The sequence below is a fragment of the Chaetura pelagica genome, unplaced genomic scaffold, assembly GCF_000747805.2.
Source record: "Chaetura pelagica isolate M959 unplaced genomic scaffold, ChaPel_1.0 scaffold67, whole genome shotgun sequence".
Classification (NCBI taxonomy): domain Eukaryota; kingdom Metazoa; phylum Chordata; class Aves; order Apodiformes; family Apodidae; genus Chaetura; species Chaetura pelagica.
Genome location: NW_009954107.1, coordinates 910,592 through 932,882, shown reverse-complemented (window position 1 = coordinate 932,882; position 22,291 = coordinate 910,592). Strand labels below are relative to the sequence as shown.

The 22,291-nt window shown below is 36.5% G+C and overlaps 1 protein-coding gene across 1 annotated transcript; it reads right to left on the bottom strand.

Moving 5' to 3' along the window:
• Positions 1-6,078: 6,078 nt before the first annotated feature.
• LOC104393018 (coagulation factor XI-like) lies at positions 6,079-21,922 on the bottom strand. Its single transcript, XM_010002469.1, has 14 exons — positions 21,865-21,922; positions 18,985-19,147; positions 18,353-18,459; positions 17,546-17,705; positions 16,866-16,975; positions 13,482-13,641; positions 12,609-12,718; positions 12,365-12,524; positions 12,124-12,239; positions 11,579-11,753; positions 9,628-9,803; positions 9,226-9,321; positions 7,613-7,752; positions 6,079-6,234 (listed from the first exon to the last, which is right to left on the bottom strand). The coding sequence occupies exons 1-14, from the start codon at positions 21,920-21,922 to the stop codon at positions 6,079-6,081; spliced, it is 1,887 nt and encodes a 628-aa protein (XP_010000771.1).
• Between the last annotated feature and the right edge of the window lie 369 nt (positions 21,923-22,291).

Here is a 22,291-nt window from a genome sequence, read left to right as displayed (position 1 = left end):
TTTTTTTTTTTTTTTTTTTTTTTTGGTATTCATTACCAGCTATAGGAATGAAAACATAATTTTCAGATTTAGTAATCATACTCAGGCTTATTGAAACTACAGAAGATCAAGTTCCTTTTCTCACCATAGCTATTAAACAAAAGACAAACTAGAGCAAAAGTGCCACCTAGTGATAAAGCCACTGAAAGTTATTTTAGAATACACGTGAAAACTCTCCCTCTTGAAATTTCAGCTGAACATGTAGTGAATATTAAAGAAACCAGAGGCTTACTGAGAGCCATAAAAACCTTTCTGTAGCTAAGAAGAATACTTTATTGGAAAGAAATAGACAATATCTTTATTCCTTTTCTTTTTCATGTCTATAGTTACTTCAATGCTCCAAACAGTCCATTCTGCCTCTCTTAAAGTTTTGGACGCTTTGAAGTTCAAAGTTTTAGATTATGTGGACTTATCCAATATGAACCGTGTAAATTTTGTATTAATTCTTTATTAACTCTTTGCTACAGTTCTTCTAACAAAAGAGATCAGAAAATAGCTGCATTCAGTCACTCTACAAGTTTATACCTTCAAGTAATCTGCCGAAACAGCTAAATCCCAGGAAACTCCGAAGAGAGAAAGAACTCTAAAGCTGACATATCTTTGACCTTCTCTTTCTCCAGCTTCCCTCTGTCCCCCATCGGATGTCACGTCTCCTCCCACCTCCCCTAGTCACACCTGTTGAGTATGTCTTATTCCATACTCAATGTGCTGGCCTCAAGTTTGAAACTACAATACCTTTGCTTACATTTCTTAAATGGTGAACCACGCACAGGACAAGGGAATTACAGCATTGAAACATGAAAGATTCAGGCATGCTATACATCCTGTTTCCATAAGAAGCACCTTTCCATAAGCAGCACACAGCCAACTGGAATGACTGAAAAATGGATGCAGTACTAGGGACATGCAATGCAATAAACCTCAGGGAGGGCACATCACCCATTAACACCCCAGATTAGTGATTTCTCCAGACATTGTATGGTATTTAAAATCAGGCCATTTTTCACATCACCATACATGACTATTGGGGGCAAAAATGAGTAAAAAGATAATCAGGACACAAAACCTACCAGATAGTAGATCAGTGGAGAAAGGTGTGGAAGTTCAGACAAAATTTGGGGCGCTATACACATGCAGCACAACAAATTCTAGAAGAGAAGTGTGTGACAATAAGGTCAGGTCTGAGTGCAACGCAGTCATGTCAGGGCAGCACTGCACTTCATCTGACTCTAAACTTCCCAGCACACAAAGACTTAATCAGCCTATTTCTGCACCATATCTTCTGCACCGTTCATTAATCTTTAGGTCCTGGAGTACGGTCACATAGACCTGGAAGGTATGTTGGGATGGTCCATCATATTTTCAATTCCAGATGTCTAGATGAGTACTTACCAGTTGGGCTGGTCCTCCTTCTTCTTGCAATGAATCTTTTGTTTGTTCCATCTCTTCTCTCAATGACTCCATAGTTCAGCTTTAGTTCTGATAAGCTCCTTTTAATCATCTCTCACGTGCTCTGCAAACATAGTAGTCCTCTTCAGTGTTGTCATCCCCCATTCCTAGTCTTTACAAACAAACCAGAGAAAAAATATGTAGGACCTGAGTCAACATTGGCTAACATCACATTGTAATATGAAAAGAGTATCAAATGCATGAAATGTAACTACAGAAAATAGAAAAAAAAAACAACCACCACCAACTAAAACCCAACCTCCCTATTTTCTATTTCCATGGCATGTAGCACAAGAAGTAGTAGAATTAAATGGCAAGAAAGATTATTTAAGTCAGTAACAAGGAAAACTTTGTAGTGGTAAACATTGCTGGACACTGAAATAGTTTGTACAAGGTGGCTGTAGAACCTCTATTGCTAGAGGCTAGAGAAACTCTCGTCATGAATGACACAGGGGTCCTTGATTGTGCATGAGGACAGGATGATGCACTAATCCATCTCTAAATACCTTCTCCAAATCTCTTTTCTAAGATCCTGTGAAAATTAAGAAACATCAAGAAGATGCAAAGCAAATGTTTTCCTTCTCCACTGCATAGCTCTCATGAAAAAACTCTTGTAACATACAACATTCCACAGTAATTCTAATACATCTATACATATGTATAACACGATTAATGTACAAAGATCACAGTAAAAACAATGACATGACTATTCCAGGAAATGCTTGCTTATAAATAGGTAATATTACATGCCTGATGTTATTTTTCAAAGAGGTAATTTAATGTTGCCCTCTATTTGAAATGAAAATGCATTTTTAATATGTTATAATGCAGACTTTTCTTAAACAATTTCAAAAAAATTCTCCATACGTACTGGAAATCAGGCAGAGAACAAGAATCCACAGTTTAATTTCACTGAGCTTCCCTACTATAAAGGCCACCACCAGTAATTATTTTAATTACATTCAGTTCATAATTTTTCAGTATCTGAGATACATTTTTCATCACAGCAGAAAAATGTTTCACAGAACAAATAAAACTTATATTAAAAGCTTATACCAAATTACTCTTTCACCGTCTGCTGGGGAACCATAGAAAATGGGCCTACTCAGTGACCTCTGTAAACCTCTGTAAGAATTTTTACTTCTCCCAGACAGAAAAAATGAGAGGCTCCATGTCTTCTTGTTCCTAGCTCAGGCCACTTCCAAGAAGACATCTCAGGTTCAGACATTAAACAAAGCATCAGCAGTGGTAGGAAATGCAGTGCATCATCCGTTTAATGGGAAGTTTGGTTTGTTTGGCTTACAGTTCTACTAAAATTACAACAGAGAAGGTTATTACAAGTTAAAGAGTCCCCTTGAGCAGCACCACAGTGTGCCTTACCTCATGATGAGCTAGTTGCTCTCCAGGCTATCATGGCACATATAAAGTGTTTCACTTGTGCCTGAATGAGACTGTAAATTTCTGTGATCAGGGACCCTATCTGCACAAAAACTTAGGATGGAGCCATGCTGCCAGTCAATACATCATCAGTGGTGTTTGGCCCTTGTGAGATTTCTGCACATCTAGTGTAAGAAAGTTTTTGAGCATTATTGATCTTCAGTGTAACTAAAGAACTGAATGTAAGACATCACCAGAGACATTTGTCATTAATCAAAACAACAACTACAGCACTGAACTTTATGCTCTGTACCAACATAAACAAAGGCAGATTTAAAGTATAAGACCAGGCTTTTCTTTAATGAGATTGAGGTAGGCTTTGTGGTTGTTGGGTTTTAAAAATTATTTTTCCCCAAGGAGGCAGAAGTGAAAATAAATAAAGCTCTTCAACTGCCTCTCATTTAATGCAAGTTACCTATTGACACCAGAAAGCCTAAGTAATATAACACTTAGTAACACAAATGTGTTTCTATCTATGAGTCTTAAGGTCTCAATGAATTACATTATTACATTATTACATTAATTATGCTGGATCCACGGAAAGGTCAGACGCTCCCATACCTAGTTCTTCTTAAATGGAGTCATAAAGACTTTATATAGTGACCAGAGACTCCTACATTCTCCTTACTGTATCTATTCCTGTTACACACTTTTAGCTATCAGGGATTTCCCATGGATGCACAACTAATGCAGAACTTCACTGAAGAATATCTGCCCTTGGTGAAAATATATTGGAGTAAGATATTTCATTTGGTCAACAGCTGCTCATGAAAGATGTATGCAGTCACTGAAATCCCTTATCCTTTTCATGGGAACAGCTAAGTTTCCTTTGGCATATTGCTGTCCGCAGGTATAGCTCAAGAAACAAAACACCAGAGGTCTACAGAGCACTGCTGAGCTGCCATTCCTCTTCATTACTACAGCAGCCACAACCTGGAAAGCTGTACCAGAAAAAAAGACAAGACAAAACAAAACAAACAAGCAAAAAAAAAACCCACAAAAAACTAAAAGCATATGCATTTTGTGTGCATTTGAAAAAAATAACAAACAAGCTGATGATGGTATTATTATGAGGAAGCATTAAAAGGTTATCCGTTTGACATTGCATATGCTCTTTAGCAAAGACACAGTTTGGTTATTAGCAGATGGGTCTACTGATGATCCTTCTTTAGAGAGTTTCAGTCTCTGTTTTCATTCTGAAGCAATTCCTTTGTTTCTTCAGTAGGTCTTTTCCAGTTGTCTTCATTCTTTCCCCATGAGGACAGGACTCACATTTGAATGCCAGGAATCTTTTCTTTGTTGCTGTTTTCTACTTTTTCCTACTCTTTCTCAGTCCCTTATTTAAGTCTCTAGGTTTTTGACAGCATCTCTGAGGATTGCTGATATTTTAAACCAATTGTGAATTAAGCAGAGCATGAAAAAGACATCAGTCCCCACCTTTATCTCCTATTCTGCTTCTGCAGTGTTGGCAAAAAACTCCCAGCACAGTGATGTGCATTCCCTCCCCTTCTTGATACAATCCACTCAGCCGAACACCTCAGCTCTCTGAACACCTACAGCCTGCCTGGGGGTCCCCCAGAGCAGGAGACTTTCAGTGCTGTGCACAACCAGCAAAGCAACCCCTATCCCCTGGAGCCCTCTGCGGGGGGGGAGGGAAGGAAGCGCCCTTCTTTTCTGAGATGTGCCTGCAGCATCGCTGTTCCCTCTCTCCTCCTGTTACATTTTGATTGTTTTCATCCCCAATTTGAATTGTGATTATTTAAAAAAAGACAAAACCAACCTCCCCTGCCTGCCTTTAATACAGCTTTGGAATTTCAGGTGTGTTGGCTGCAATTCATTTAGCACTGCAAGCCCAGAGAAGTAATGTGACCCCAGGGGCTCTTTGGACACTTCGGCACAGATGTAACTTTGTAAGCTTATATTTGTGGAGTTTTTTTCTCAATGTTATTTGCAAAAAAGCACAAAAAATTGAATGTGGAAGTAACTTTTAGCAGCTTGATTGTTTTCTCCCATAATTTTAATGTTTAATTTCTAAATTTCATTACCTCGTTTAATTGTAAAGCCACTCCCACTGTTTAGCTCCTCAACATACACAGTGGGGATGTGTGGCAATTATGAGTAGCCCTCCAGAACATATTTTGAGCTTTGATTAGGATGATGATTAGCATGATTAGGAAAAAGACAGCAAAGACAGCTGTTTAGCAAAGGCAGTTTTAAGTCCTGTGTCTTCCTTTCCGATTCAATGTGAAATGCTGCCTATAGAAAGAGCAATGGGAAAGTAAAATAGAAAATTAATATTTTTTTGCTGTTTCTCACATTAGAATTAAATTTGGCCATGAAACACATTTGCTACCTGACACAAAATAAGAAGAGATAAAGGGGGAAAAAAGGAGAAAAAGGAAAAGGAGAATGCTGTTTCTTTAATCAAGGGGAGTTAGGGATGTGGAAAATAAAAATACACTGTGTTAAAGATCTATTACATAAGATGTCTCTGAAGGGGATTATTCTTTTATTGACTTTCTAGATAGCCTGCTTCAAGGGAAGTAGAAAAACCTTCTACAGAAATTAGAATTATGTAAGTGAAAGAGCACTGTTACCATACTTGCAAAATTGTTACCAAGGAGCTTTCCAAGGCCTCTGGTTTTGTTCTCCTGGCTAGTACATCAATTTTTTTGGCTAATTTCCTAAGTAAATAAGGTTAATACAACTGTATAGGCTTCTCCCTGCCTTAGCTTTCCTTTACCAAGCCCCTTAGTAAGTTTGTAACTGGTTGGCCCCTTTCCACCACATTCAGACAAGGGAGGAAAATCGCCATTGTTGTGTCCAAACCTCAGGAGTCAGAAGCAGTTTCCAGCTCCAAGGTCCATAGATGACCTGCAGCCTCATCCCTTTCCATTTTATGCTAGCAAGGACAGAAGAAATCAGTAGTCTAGACATATTCTTTTTTTTTTTTTTTTTTTTCTTTTTTCTGCCAAATCAATGACCACAGAGTTTATTTGTATACTGCTTTTTTATTTAGTAATTACAAAGTTCACTCCTTCCTGCTTTTCTTCTTTTTTGATGAAGTATTTTACATTGCAAGCCAACAAGAAATGCCTTTAAAAAATGATACTATATTTCATCGCATTGCTTTGAGCCAATAGGTAGAAGGAGCTAGGTAGTTTTTTCAAGAATCCAGTCTGAATACTCAGCAACTTTTGTGTAGACACCCGGCTGCCTGGGGCGAGCGCACCCTTCACCCCAGCTGGTGATGCCCACCAGATACCACAACTCCTCGTGCTTGCATGACAATGGCCCTCCTGAATCTCCCTAAGTCACAGAAGAAAAAGACAGAACAAGCAAGGCAGAGCTCTCATCAGTATTTCTCTCTCAGAAAAAGCCTTGACTAAAATCAGCATCATTCAGCATTAACACCAGCATAATTGCCTAGATTTCAATTACTTTCACTTAAGGCTAATCAACAGGGTACTGAAGTAGATTTTCTTTTTTTCAAGTAAATTGACTTATAAATACTTCACAGTCATTGCAAATAATTTCCACTTCTCGTGCAGGTTCAAAACTACTAGCTTGTTTCTTGGTCTTTTTTAACTTATCTATGTACCATGATTTAAAATCCAATGAAGAATACATGTCAACGTGACATGTGCCGGTATTTCATCTTATGACTTTAGTTTTAGTATGAAAACCTCAATTCTCTATGCAGCCTATCTTGTTTGAGTGACTCCGTCCCCCTCAGGATAAAACACATCTCTGTTTTCTTAACCTATTTCTACCTGATCTTTTTTAATATAAGCTTCTTTAGCATATCTGTTATGAGTTGTTGAAACAATAACAAGTGTGTTATTTTTATAAAATAGCATCTCTATGTTCTGGTACACTCTATCAGATAAAGTTTAGTTGACATAGAGGAAAAATTACTTCCCAGCTCCAAGTATTTTTATTGCTAATTCCTCAATATTGATCATAGTAACAGTAACATTTTAACATAAAAAATGTTAACTGTTAAAGTGCTTCACTGCTTGAAGTGAAAATACTGTATTTTGTAGAGGATTTAATCTTATTAATCAGACTATTTTCTTCTTGCATACATTAATTCCAAACATTTAAATTAATGGAAATGCATGAGTTTACACTCAAGCAGAGAATTTGGCTCACTGAACTCATGCATGCACTCATGGGACATTTTCATTTCTAATAATGAACAGACCAGACTGCTCACCAGGTTGTCTTTAGCTTTCCATTCCCCATGCATTTTAATAGCATTGCTAGCACTCTCCCCTCTGATTCGTACACAGTGGATGCTTTCAAATAAGTTTTCATGTACTGTATTTCATGTCAAGAAATAAAAATCATCACATAGGAAGTCTGCTTCTTTTTTTTTTTTTTTTTTTGAAGAACTGATTTGAGATGCTATATTTGCTCGCTTTGGATTTCTGATACTCTGAAGGAATACTGTTGTATTCCCTAAATGGATGATGTATTTATGTATACACACACATAGTGTGTCACAAGAAATCCTTTGCATATGCCTTTATTTTCAGAGTTTTTGACAAGCAAAAGTAACAAATGGATCAATGGCTCTATTAATAACCATATTTTTCTAATGGTAATTTAAAAATACATTATTCAGTTATACATTTGAATGAATGTCTGGAATATTTGACTATATACTACTTCTTTTCATTACCTTACAAGCATCCCTTCCACCTTCATCATAACCAGCACAGATCACTTTGTCACCTATTCTGTGCTTCAGGTACCTTGCCTGGCATTCCTCTTTTGACATGAGAGGAACAGTAGCCTTCTGAAGAATATCTTCTACACGACCTATGAAATAGATGGTATGAACACAGAAATGTTTGCTTCTAGCAAAACAAAAGTTAAAATCAACTGCAGAAATCCCAATACAGTGATACTACAAAGTTGGAGGCCACTGCTTTTGGAGTGTTAGACATTCATAACACCAATTTTCCTCTTTTCTTTTTTTGAGTTAGTAAGCAATGTGAATTTTATGCTAATTTGAATGTATTTATAATGCCATTTTATGTCTCATGACTGGGCAAGCTTTGAAACTCCCTTATGATTTGCAATGGATCCTCATTTTAGTACAGCTTTCAGGACAATGGCCTTTGGAACCTGTCCTCCCTTTAAGAGCATTCTTTTGTTTCATTAACAATTATTTCTTAGAAATGTGTTACAATAGATTTGGAATCTCCCAGTTGCCAAATCTGTGCTGTTCTATGTGCGACTAATTTACAGGGTGGAGAAATTTGCACATAGAGATTAAATAAGAATATTTGAGATCAGTCTTTTCCCAGAAATTAACAGAAGAAATAGCCTATACAGTATAAGCCTAATTTTGTTAGGTTTCACATTGAAATCTAACCTTCAAATTGAAGGTCTATGAAGGAAAGGATGCAGTTTAATAAAGTGTGTGTGTATATATATATATATACACGTACACATAAATATTACACATGTTAAAATATAAATAGATAAATGCTTGTAAAAGCATACTTTTATAATTAACAGCTATTTGGTCTACCTCCATATGAAATCAGAGGAGTTTAAAAACTCACCTGCTGTCACAGCAGCTGCTGTCATTGGTATTGTTAATAATCAACCTTCAGAATCATAAAAGCAACATACTTCAATCTCCAGTTTCTAAACTTACATGAATACAACCACCAAAAAAAAAAAAAAAAAAAAAAAAAAAAAAAAGAGCTTGGGTTCTGTGCAGACTGTAAATAAAAATCTCACAGTTCAATAAGTTAGTTGGTTTTTTTTCTGCTGGGAGAACAAAAAAGAATGTGTATTCCAGATATATACAGGGATTTTCCAGTAGATTAAGCTAGAAAAAAAAAAAAAAAAAAAAGAGCTTGGGTTCTGTGCAGACTGTAAATAAAAATCTCACAGTTCAATAAGTTAGTTGGTTTTTTTTCTGCTGGGAGAACAAAAAAGAATGTGTATTCCAGATATATACAGGGATTTTCCAGTAGATTAAGCTAGAATCTTTAAGAGAATAGTTTAAGAAAAATACTTGTGACCGCTACAGGATATATTTAGGTTGCATTATTAAATATTTCAAATTATTGGATCAAACCATTTATAAAATTAAATTTTTGTGTCAGAGCATGGAGTTATTTAATAACTTCATATATCTTTCATACATTTTATGATGTCTTACTAGAAGTAGATTCTAATTAAGAATTACATTACAGTGCTGGAGAAGTATAAGGATTTTTTAACCACAAAAACTTTGCAAATGCAAGAACTCACTGTTTAGATATTTATCTGTACCTTTTTCCTTACTGTAACCCCATCCAGTTACCCAACAGTCAGTATAAAGTATGTTAGTATCTTCTTTTGATGGCAGACAAATGGGTAGTTGAAGATCTGTGATACAATTAAAAATATTATTTGACCAGCAGAGACAATTGCAGCATTAAGATTTTGTAGGCACATACACGATCTCTCATGATAGCCTCCATGTTATGCTTTGTGCCTTACACTATATATCACTCCAGTCACATAAGTAAAAAACACCCATTTTCTTTTCAAAGCCAACAGAATAAGATTCTCGTCAAACCCCCATAACTGCATCTTAAATGAAGCCAGCCCAAATGTTGTGCACTGCTACCCCAACACCAGCCCCACAGCATCCTTCACATTTTCAGAATTCCTCTGAAATACACTACATACCAGTGAAATTCATAGGCTTATCAAGTTTCATTAAAGCAATGTCATATCCAGTCTGTGCGTATTTATACTGAGGGTGAACAATAATCTCTTCCACTTTGAAGAAGGGTGTATCCTCATTTATTTCTGTTTGTTTTAAAATACCGGCATAAACACGCCAAATGTTGGGATTCTCAAGACTGAGGGAAAAACACAGTCAGTCAGTCTGTAGCAAAAGATTTGGCACTGATTTAGAGGCTGTGTGCCTTCCGTTCCTTACTCCTGAGTGTACAGTGAACAGCACTGGCTCATTCTTTCCATTTTTTTTTTTTTGTTTTCACAATCTCACAACTAACAAAAAAATATTTATTTTGTCCATTCCCTTCAGGTCTACTCTTTCCTGTTCCTCTTCCTGTTCATATTTTTATCCCCACATCAGTTTTCTATCTCCTTTATGTTCAGACTCTAGAGTCTACTAGATTCTAGTAGAGTCTATTCTGACACTTGCTAGTAACATGACACTAGTCATGTAAATATACATTAGAGTGTGTAATATCATAAAAAGTTCCAGTTAATCTTTATGGTTTCAACTTTGAGTACCTTCACAGGGTATTCCACTGCAATATTCTACCATGAAGGCAACTTAGAAGTCTTGATACATGCAATGAAGAAGATGCAAAACTTGTCTTAAATAAAATTTCCCGAATATTTTTAATATTTTATATATGAATCCATAAATATAATTTATTTATTAATTTCCAATTAGTAAAGACTGGTTTGTTTTTATTTGTTTTGCAAGTGTATCTTTTCACTTTGCCTTTTATGATACTGGTAACTTGTACACTGGCTGGTAGATAGAGAATGATATTTTTTAAACAGGGTTTTTTAGAGAGTTTAACCATTTTTATAAACTTTGCCACTGTAGGCAAAATATTGACAATACTATTCTATGCCAAAATAGTAATGGGCAAGATACTACACTGTTTAAGCAAAAAAGCCTAATTTTTGGACCATACTACTGGGTCAACATCCTGTTCTTTGAAGCATGTTACCTGTTGCTTTTCTCCCATCAGACTGCATTATAGTCTTACACTTTTCACTCTGTAAATGATAAGATAACCTTCTCTACAGATGGTGACAGTCCAACACAGGAAATGAATCATCTGCATGACAATTAAAACAGCTCTTTACACCACAAATAATTTCATGACCTAAACAGGTTCATAATTTGATTAGAAATGTGGACTATTTGCATCAGAGCAAATAAGCAATGTCTTAGGTATTGTCTGCTTTAAATTTTGTTCTTACATCTGAAATCTGCTTTACAAATATGATATTGCTGCTTGATAGAATTTGGGGAAAAACTGAAACCAACTTTTAAAGGAAAGCCCGGACAATTGGGATGTGGATGCTTCATGTAATGCAGAGATGGGTAGCTCAGGTAGCAGAAGCAGCCTAAACAGACACCACTCATCCCACTCCCTGATATGCTTTGTGTCTTGGTCAAGTGAGCTAACTTGGTGAGCATCCTGCTGCTGAAGCTATCAGATTAGTACCATTTCTTAAGCACCAAGGAGAAACATCTGAGATAAGTAATTTGAAGTCTTTGAAATGGAATAACCTAGCAACAGATTTTCCTTGAATATGCTATAACAGTAAGAAAGAGTTTATGATGCGTGAGAATGTCAAAGTTTCAGTAGGTATCTGGTATCTACTGTAGACTTTAGTCTTGGAGATGGATACAAATAATTCAGCATCAGTACTACAATACTATGTTAGAAAGGGACAAAGTATCGAGTTTCAGTTACATTAAGGATATGAGTAGTCTGCCTTAGAAGTTCAACTTTTGGTAACATTAAAATATTTCATTTTATTCTAGTCCACATTTTTATTTTTCTGATGATATATCTCAACTTATCTCATACACTGGACAAAAATGTTTTGCTTTATTTGTACATTCATATTCAGGCCTCACCTCATGACGCAGTGAGCAGCTGTAAGAATCCAGCGGCTGCTGATGATAGAGCCCCCGCAGAGATGTCTCTGACGAGACAACTTCACATGCAAGCTGACCTGCCATGGCCATTCACCAGGAGAAGAGTCTGTCCCTCCAACAATCCTAATTGTTCTTGCAGAATGCTGCATACACACTACAAACATAATTTAAAACTGTGCTTAAATATAATTTGTACTCACCAATGACAAATGAAGATGAGAATACTGCTGAAGCCTGTAAAGAAACGGATTCATTGCAAAGATGCATTCCAGTCCTTTTCTGAATTAGGAATTCAAAGTCTACTAAAATCAAGTTCACAGTGCTACTGTTGGAGTTTACAATGTGCACACCTGGCTGCCTTCACTTTTTCAGAACACTAACTTCACAAGGTGGCCCTCTGTGAGAGTGCAACCAGGGCAGCCAATTAAAAAAAACCCACAACAAACAAAAAACAGGGGGGTTTGGCTTCCTGTACTGAAATCAGTTAAGCACTGTCTCTTTAACATGAAAGAGGTTTCACTTACCAGTATTGGTTTTTTTTTTACATAATCTTAGTGAGTATCCAGAGATCGTTCCTGGCCCATGTGCTATTTCCACTGGAGATCCATTTGGGGACATTCTGAGGTGGCACTCACACTTTCTGCCAATGAATTATTGCAAAGATTCAGTTTGTACTTGTTTGTGCAGAACACATACATTACTGCCTCACCAAGCCTGCAGAATGATTATTTCTGCAATATTTGAACATTTTAGAAAATATCCCACCTTTCCTCATTGCATGAATCTTGGAGGGGAAAGTAGGTAAAAAACTGGCAGCGGATCACATCTGTGCAAAGCTGCTGACAGGCTCTGTGTCCTTTAGTGTAAGTGACATTGAGTTCATCTCCCAAAAAATTCATGTGCATGTAAGTGCGAGAATTGCAGGCTGTAAGATTGCATTCCAGGCATCAGTAAATCTATTCATTTGATTAATTCAAAACTACTAGTTTAATTGTAATTTACTGTTTACCTGGAAAGGATCTTCTGCAATTTAGGAGACCAAAGCCTGATACAGTTTTTTCTTGTGATATAAGTGCCTCTGGTATCCCACTTGTTGATGTCTTCAGAAGGCAAAGATTTCTAAAACAACAAAAAACCCACAACATATTTACAATAACTAAATCTGTTCTCCCATCCTAAAATGGATTGTTCAGGTACTGATATGAGAAGTTTCTTTATTAAATTTGCTTTTTCTCCCAAGACTCTGTGAAGGTATTTAATGTGAAAAGGCATTTACTAAGTTCACTAGTTCACACTAAATAGAGGGGGCTTTTGTAGTTTTGTGAAATGGCATACGACTGTATTATTAAAGGTTGCACAGCATTTAGGTATATGTAGAACAGGTGACTTTAGATGTTATATATCATCCCAGCTTTGCTTCTCCTGGAAATTCCTCTGAAATATCATTCTTCTCTTCTATAAAGAATGTAGATTTTTAACAATTCTCACTACAAAGTCTGAAGACTTTTCAACAGAAACATTTTTCTGCTAACTTTATAAAAAACCCTTTTCAAATAAATAATTTATTACCGCTAGGAAACTCAATGACTCTTTTGATAATTTCATAAAATTCAGCTTTAAGCTGGAGGTCATCTGTCTCTTTGATGTGTATAATTCTTTTCAGGTTAATACCAGATATGCAGCTGCCATACAAACCCCTGATCAGACAAATGCCCACAGGAAATTCTAAACTCCTGAATACAAAACATAAAACGTTGTGATGTACTGAAAATAACCAATTTACAAGAATTTCCCTAAGTATAATAAAATAGTCATTAAAAAAGACTGCGTGTTTTATTTTAAAAAGTCTACTTAGAGAATTAAAGTTAGTTGTCATATTCACCTTTGGGATTCTATTTGCCACTCCTTGGTAAAGAACGTGAAGAACAAGCACTTTGGAAAATATGTACAAATAGTTTGGCAGACAGAGATATCAGGAGTGAAAAAACTTGTAATGTTCATTCCTAAAAATTCTTGACCTTCAAAAATGTCCGTTTGACAATCTGTATAAAACAAGAACAAAATATCAAAATTCCAAATATTTTATTATGTCATCAGAATATGAATGTTTACAGATTATTGATTTCTACCCTTATTAAATTTTTCTTTTTTTGTGACTGATAAGCTAGAAAAATTTTAACAAAAAAATATTTCACAATAACTTTTCCAAATGTGTAAACTCATGGAGAAGACTCCTGAGCAGACATCAGGTTCATATAGAGAAGAAGATAAGCAACATGTCAGAATACAGATTTGCTAATCCAGTAGGAAAGGCTTTAAATTAGGAACAATGGAGATCAGTAAACAAATCCACAATTAGGAATAAACAGTGGTAATCTAGGCAAATGGTAATAGGTATAAAGGAGGATCATGGGAAGCAAAGACAAAAATAATGGGATTAACCTCTTAACACTTTATTAAATACTGTTTTAAAAGTAGACAGAATAAGGAGGAGTAATGTACAATCTGCCATCTGACATGACAAAATAATGGAACAGAGACTTGGCAGTCTAACTCACACAACCATACTACGGAGACAGAAGTTACAAGAAGTACTAGCATGGTCAGAAAGAGATGAGTTGCCCTCTCCAAAGATACACTTGAAGTCCTAGTTAAAATCCCAGTGCAACAATAAAAAGAGGAGAAAAAAAAAAAAAAAAAAAAAAAAAAAAAAAAAAAAGCACCAACATGGAGATGTTTCTTGAATATATCAAGATGTAGAGACAGTAAAACAAATAAATGATCCCAAATGCAGGACTTGGTGGCAGCAGAGAATGTGAGCTATTGAAAGAGTACAGCAGCCAAGTTGACACTACCCAATGAACTATAGAAATGTACTGGAAACATCTTACTGCAGAAAAAGAAAAGCAGTAAAAGGAGAGGTAGATCTTAATGTTACTGTTACTTTCATGAGGTTTTCAGAAAAACAAAAGCATGACAGGAAAACAGTACTGGGCAGTAATTACACAATAAAAACAACAACCACCCACCAAGGAGACTAGAAAATAAGGGTTAATTAACTCTGGCAATTAGAAGGTAAGATCCCACATAAAGGAGAAACAGAGTTCAGGGGAATGGACAGTTTCTAGAGGAAATTATATTTGATGCATTAATGTGGATCTGGATGTAGGGAAGCTAACCCATTGTCTCAATGGTGATGTTTAGTGATCGTTTAATATTCAGTGTTCTCAAAGAAGGTCCTTTACAAAGGGCAGAAAAACAAACAAATTCCTATGGATGTGTAATGGCATGTGTGCATAATGACAAAATCTGAAAGGCAAAAGCAAAAAATAAAAAGCCAAACAGAAAGGGACAAACTCTTGAAAGAAAAATATGCAGTGCTATTCAATTAGCATTAAGAAAGGAGTTCAAGTTCTGCTAAAGGGAGAAGTACAGCTAACAGCTAAGGATACAAGAAAGGCTAAAGAGCTACATTTTTTTTTTCCTCTCTTCATGAAAACAAGCTGCAGTTGGATGGTCAACAACATTAGCATTACTGAGCAGAAGGAAGAAAACATGGTGGAACAGGGAACAGAAATCCCTTAATATTGATTATTTTCGGTGGTCTTAGAATCTAATTGAAGCAATCTCAGTTTCTTGGTACAATTTAGTCTTTCGGTGTTCACAGAGGGTTGCAGTGATTCTAAAAGCTTTGAAAGTGGAAGCATCTATTTTTAAAATTATTACTCTGGAACATATACAATGTAGGACTAGTCAGCCTAAATACAGTCAGAAAAAAAGAAAAATAGAAGAAATATTTAAATAAACCCATTTCAGATATTTGCAATACAACAAAGCAGAAGTTGGTACTGACATTTGATGACTACATTTGACAAATCTCTGTCTGGCCAGGTAGACTTGATATGTCATGTATTAAGACAGATACCCTCCTTAGATAACCTCTTGATCCAATAGTACTGTCTAGGCTTTTACGATCCCATGATTTACTCCTTCTTTCTTTCTCTCCTCTTCACTTTCTCACAAGACATAGAAAGTAAGGCAAGACAGGCAGAAACAAGAGTGATCTTTATATGCTTTCAGATACTGATTTAAATGGTGATGCATCAGTACTGCCATCCAGGTCATCATTGTCATAAACCATAAATGTCTTTGATAAAGTTTCAGGTGGCTTTTAATATTTATTTTTTTTAAATCATACTCTTTGTACTATGCTACAGTCCCCTGATTTGTCTCAGAATCTGTGATTCTGTGAATTCTTTATCCATGAATATGTGCCTTTCCAGTAAATCTTAATGCAAGAGTTTTGGAAAAAAAAAAATCTTCCCGCCATTCTCTCATACAAATGGCAAGGGAACAGCTAAATTGTCATCTTCTCTTTACAAATTTTTTTCTTCCTTTTTCTTATTCTTTTTTTACACTTCATTCTTCTTTAAGCATCTGCTTTGGTACGATCTGAACAAAACTACTTTTCAATCATTTCAAAAGCTTATTCCTACAGTAGGATTAACAGAGTCTGAAGAAAATGTATTGACATAGAAAAAAAATATGCAGAATCTCTAAAAAAATGTTATTTCTATTTCTACAGGGAAACTAGATTATCTGTGAGCTAAAATAAAGCTATGCAGAGCATAACACCATCACCATTAGGAAGAGAAATATCACAGAGTAATATAAGGTGAAGGTAGAAAAAAAAAAAAAAAAATGTTTCAGTGAGAATATAAGAAGATATAATGCAAAATGTTTGATCTTGCACTTTGGGGAATTCTGTCTGAGTAATGATTGTAAAAAGAAGCACAAACACCACTTTCAACAGAAATCACTCACAAAACACAGACTATAACCCTTCATAACAGCCAGTCACATTAGAAAGGTGCAGGTCTTCATTAAAAATCCCTAAGTGCTTACACAGTTCCTAAACAGAATTTAGTATGCTTTATGTTCCTCCCAGCCTTTGACATTGAAACGATTTTGTCATTCATTTTTGTCTCCACAGTACAAAGATAACATTCAGCTTCATCAAGCTAATCTTATGAAATAATTCTTTAGATCTTCAAAGTGGGCAAATGTTTTTGTGAGACAAATTATCAAATGGAAAAATTAAAAAGATCTGAACGTCCTTTGTGCCTGAGAGTACCAACAATATTTGCAAGAGTAAGTTTACATTAGAATTATTTTACATAATGAAACATATCTATGTCAGAGATAGACTGCACCTCATCATCCAAATCCTTAAAAGTAAACTGAATTAGAGATTTTAAATACTTACCTGTTTCAGAAAGCTGGCATGGCTTTAAAGAGAATCCAGACACAACCTCATCAAGCACCTTTATGCTGTTTGGAGTTCCTACATTGGTATGTTTTAAGAAGCATTTTTTACTGAGTGACAAAAAAATAAAGAAAATGGTAAGACAAGAGGCCATCTTCTTTGGTCTACACCATCCTCCTGACCTCATAATTCCTATCATGGTGCATGTTCTGGCCATGGGCCAGAGCTACCTCCAACCTCCAGAACAGTCTTCAAATGAGGAACAGAGCAAGCTGAACAATGTTAAACTTCTAAAATTGAGCAGATTAATAGCTCAAATGTAGGCCTGATGAAAATGAAAGAATTTATCTGACTGCTCTGATAGTGTTTCTTTCAGAGCATAAGCAGAGCAGGATTTAACAGAGAGATCACCTCCAATATAATTTGCATTTCAATATCTACAGAGAATTTTAATCTTTTTCACTACTACAATAATCAAGTATGTCTTTCTCACCAATGGAGAAATGAAAGCTGATTTACTACAGACATTTTCCTATCTGTAAGTTTGAATAAAAATTACAAGGATCACAAAGCAAGGAAAAATTATTTCCTTGAATAAGTTCTTGCACCTTAGGCTGCTCTGAGATTTATTCTACTAAAGCAAAGCACTGTCCAAGGAAAAATACTGAACCTGTATCTACCGAAAGCTTGCATTGTGAAAGGTTTCTGAGGCATATGTAAAAAAATGGCAATGGTTGTCATTGGTACATCTTTTCTGGCACTGCTGATAGCTGTCAGCCATAGTAACATCATAAATTTCTCCTTCCATATCCAGTCCTCTGTGGACATTTGGGCTGCAAGCTGTAAAAAAAAAAAAAAAAAAAAAAAAAAAAAGAGAGACCAAGTTCTGCAAATATGCTTCTATTCTTCTTCCCACCACACACCACAAACTTCCCAAAAGATAACAGTTGGTATGACACAGCCCTCGCAATCCAGATTCCACACCCCATACTCGCTTCAGTTACATCATACTTCACACATACTTCTGGTAACAAGATCAGAAATGTTGGTATCTGTAGTACCACACTGCAGAGGAAAAAACTGTCAGACTTTGACAGTGCCTCTGCCTACGTGAGAAACAAGCTCTAACCACTGTTGCTGAGACCATGACATTAATCAAAACAAGAAGTCATGATTAATACTAAAACATACTTTTCCAGACTTACAGAGCAATTTAAAAAGCAAATTCCGTCCTCACAAGCAACCAACAACTCCCATTTGAGTCAAAAGGTTTAATTTACACTCCACAGAAGGAGAACTGGGACTGTAGGGTTTGAAACAGCTTTTCCCTGTGAAGGATGCAGGTTTTGCCTTATGGTCAGTGGGGTCTCCTCATAGAACATAGAATCTTCTCTGATTCTGTTCCTGTTTTCAAAATGATAGTTTTCTAACGTCTGCTGCATGATATAGAAGAGCAAAATGCATACACATGAATAACTGTATCTTACCACTAATTTGGATGTCACACTGTTTTAAGGAATGTCCAGAGATAGCTCCCTCCATCTCCACTTTTGGCAGCATTTCTGTATCACTGTCTTTTAAGTAGCAGGAAAACCTGTGTCATAAAATGCAGCAATTCACAGCTTTTGCAGTGCAACACAGATTTTCATAATTGCTTTTTAAGTGAAATGCAGGCTGTTCAATATCCCTCAACATTACAATTTAAACAAGTGCAATTTGGAGAAAGATAGAGCAGAACTGCATCTGCTTTGTTGACATTGGGGGCAGATGAGATTCCTCAATGAATGACAGAGCTCCAAGAAATCTCATTAAAGTGAGAAGCAGAACCCAGGGTTTGGAAGACAGAAATGCACTAGGCATAGAGAGGGGTGAGAACCTCATTGTCTCAGGCTACAGAAGTTGTTAACTGAGAAAAAAGATGCTAAAGAGAGAGGGTGGGGTTAAATACTTTGAATTTAAGCAAATACTTTTTTAGATCACCAGTTTTAAAAGATACAAGATTGTTTCCCATGGCAACCTGGTAGTTTTCCCTGTGTGCCTGTCTTCTATCAAAGTGTTACCAACTTTCTAAAATTAGCACAGAACAGCAGCAAAAGCCACACTAACATGAACATTTTACCTTTTTGCAGGGTCTTTAGTCCACTCCACTGGCAAATAGGTGAAGAGCAGACAGGTAGGATGGTAAGTGCACACTACCTGGCAGTAATTGGCACTCGGTGTAAAAACTGTAGTGAGGTCTCCTCCTTGGAAGTAAGTATTTTCATAGATCTGAGTCACACATTCTGATATGGAGCAACAAAACATGTAAGTTATTAGAGATGAGAGCGTGCACGGTTCACAAGGAGAGGGTGAAGCCACTGCTACCCTTTGTCATTGACCCCACTTTTCAGACAGTCCTTTGGCAGGAGAAGAGGTGAGAGAGGTGAGTATCACAGTTCCTATGGGAGTCTTGTCTTTGCTCTCCACCAGAAATAAAACTCTCTAGCATATCTTCCCTGCTTCCTTGCCTTGTACCCAATGCTGGCACAGGGCAACTTCAGCTGAAGCAGAAACCCAAGCAGCAGGATGGGGCACAGGGCAGATCTGTACAGCTGAGGAAAGTGACTTTTTCATGGCAGATCTCAGAAGCAGCAGACACATCCTCTGAGAGAGACCAGTACAGAGCACCATTAAGAGGAAAACAAGGAGAAGGAAGTAGAAGGAACAAAAGGAGTGAAAGTTGTATGTGAGGACAGTCCTATTTTGCTTATGGACTGCTCAGAGGCCAGAGTCACAGGTGGTGACACTGTGCACAATTTCAAAGGCTTTCAGCATTTTACAACCTTCTGCTTGCCCACACACCACCTCAAAGCCCCTCTGACTTTTTTTACAATTAAGAAAATACTGTTAAGAGGAGCAGTGTCTCAGGAACTGTCCAGAATAAAAATGAGCTCAACTGCTGCCTTGCCTTTGCAGAATTCCTCATTAGTCCCATATGGAACTCTGTAATGAAACCCACCCGTGCTGCAGAGACAGGCAATGAAGATAACTAAGCAGCAACATGCTCCTGTCTTTCAAAATTGAGGCATTTGTAAGATCTCTTAGCAGGAGGGCTGGCTCTGAAGAGAAGCCCGCTCTACTCTTGAATTTGCCCTGCAAAGAGGTAGCAAATCAGCAAATACTCCAGTTTTTATTCCTGTATCAAAAAAGTGTTTTTTCTTAGCTAAAAGATAAAGAGAAAATACTCTGTTTTTACAGAATGGGAGAAAGCCCATCTGAAAACATTTTTTCTAGCTCTATTAGTATAGACCTACCATACTGCACTGAAAGCTATTTAAAATGAAAACAAATCGAACAACCATATTGGATTTTACAATTTATAAAATATTACAAGTAAAGTTTATGTATTAATGTGATAATAAATTATACTTAGGTAATTCTGTTTCCTGTATATGTAAAATATATCATTTACTCCCAAGAAAGTAAAAATGAAGAATTGTTAGACATATGGTCAAAGTATGCTAATATCTTTTAAAGGTTGATACCTCGTTAATCTAAAATTTATACTCTATAAACAGCCTCTTTTTCTCTTATATATACTTTCAAGACCTTTCTTTAAATATTGACATTTATTATTCTTGGTAGAGTTTCTTTTTATGTAATTTTGTCATCAAGAGAAAATAATTTGCTGTTACTTAGAACATTTTAAATGAATTCTAGAGTCAAAAGAAAATGATATTGCAATTATTTGCTGTATCAGACATTTTGGATTTTATTTACCTTCTTCTGATGTAAACCAACCCCAAAAAAACCCCTTGATTTATGTTGTAAAACTACATACACAAAACAATACCAGTTCTGAATACTGCAATAAAAATGTGTTTCGTAGGCCTCAGAAATATTCCCAGACTTTAGTTTTGCTGAGATTTCAAACCATGTAAAACATTTCCTTAAATTATACTACATTTACCAAACAAATTTTGCTAAAAAGCTGAATTACCTATTTGTCCTCCAAGAAAACAGTTAATACATTACTGAACATAAACCTGTGTCAGGTCATAGTTAGAATTTACCAGCACAGGGAACTTCAGGGAAATGCAATGCAATTTTCTGTAGTTTGACTTTTGCTAACTGAAAAAGGTAAATCATTAACACAGACATTGAAAAAAACTACACAATCACCAATTTTCCAGCATGTCAAGAGAATTCTAAAAAATAATTCACGATAAAACAATTGGTTTTGGAGTTGTTCATACTTACTGCAATACCCTTTAAAGCATGATGGTACATAAGTCATGACACAAATACTTTTAAATCAGAAATTTCATGCAAAGGCAATGTACGAATAAGGCTGAGGGTTGTTGGGGTTTGTTTGTTTAAAGAAAATAAAAAAGGGATGTTGACTCTGAAGGTCAGTTGCTGTTTCCCAGTGAGGTTGCTGGGATGAGAGACAGTCAGTCCTGCCTCCTGCCTCGAGAGCAGCGACTGGGGAAAGGGCTGAGGCTCCTCTGCAGCCTGGGAGAGGCAGCCACCTTATCCCAGCACTGCTGGACTGAGCCTCCGGCAGCCGGCACACACTGCTGCAAACTTGAGAGAGCTCCAAGTTGTGCTGCGGAGAGTCACCCCACCTGCTGGACTCACTACCAACTGCAAAATGCTCTTTTCGTGAGCTGCTGCTAAAGCTGCTAACCTTGCTGCTGGGTACAGGAGACTGAACATCACGCTCATTTCACGGTTACAAGCTGGATGAAGCCACAGTCCGATAGAGAAAACTGCCCGCGACATGGTCGTGGGTGAGGTGACAGCATGGGGGGAGGTGGCAGGACAACATCAGTAAAACCCCATCAGAAAGTTCTGTGTCAGGAAACAGGGTTATGTGAGTTACCCAACCTTAACCGAGTGCAACACAGCAGAGCCAAGCCTCCTGTCTCAGGACCAGACCGCAGTTACTAACCATGGCCTCTTCTAGAAGAGCTGCATTACTCTGTGTGCCTGTCTTAGGACTCATATATTCACTTACCACTGTAAACAGAAGCAAGTAAGAAAATCAAATACAAAGTTTGATACATCCAAATCATCCTAAAAAAAACCAAAACAAACCACAAAATAATTCCTTAGGGTATGTTTAATAAAGGGTGTATAATTAATGTTATAAAGTATTGCAAAGCATATCACTGATTTACACTTGTACTTTTACACCATTAACTCAAAATTACACTGAGAATTACAAATTACATCTGAGATGGCATATATAAAGTAGCAGAGAAGAGCAACAAAAGTTTGTCCTTTACTTATGGTTGCAAGAAGCAATAAAGCTTATAAGCACTTAGAGAATTTCTGCTTCATTTTTACAGCAGAATAGTTATTCTTGCTTACACTGGGAACAATATTCCATCAAAATGTCATTATTAATCCTGACTCTGTCTTGATCATTGAGTGGATACTGT

Excerpts from the sequence above, each read along its gene's own strand:
- LOC104393018 (XM_010002469.1), bottom strand. The coding sequence starts at position 21,922 with ATGATTTGGATGTATCAAACTTTGTATTTGATTTTCTTACTTGCTTCT. Across the intron at positions 18,460-18,984 it reads ACTAAAGACCCTGCAAAAAG|GTTTTCCTGCTACTTAAAAG; the intron begins GTAAAATGTTCA and ends TTTATGACACAG. Across the intron at positions 11,754-12,123 it reads TAAAAAAAAAACCAATACTG|TGTGTATGCAGCATTCTGCA; the intron begins GTAAGTGAAACC and ends TTATGTTTGTAG.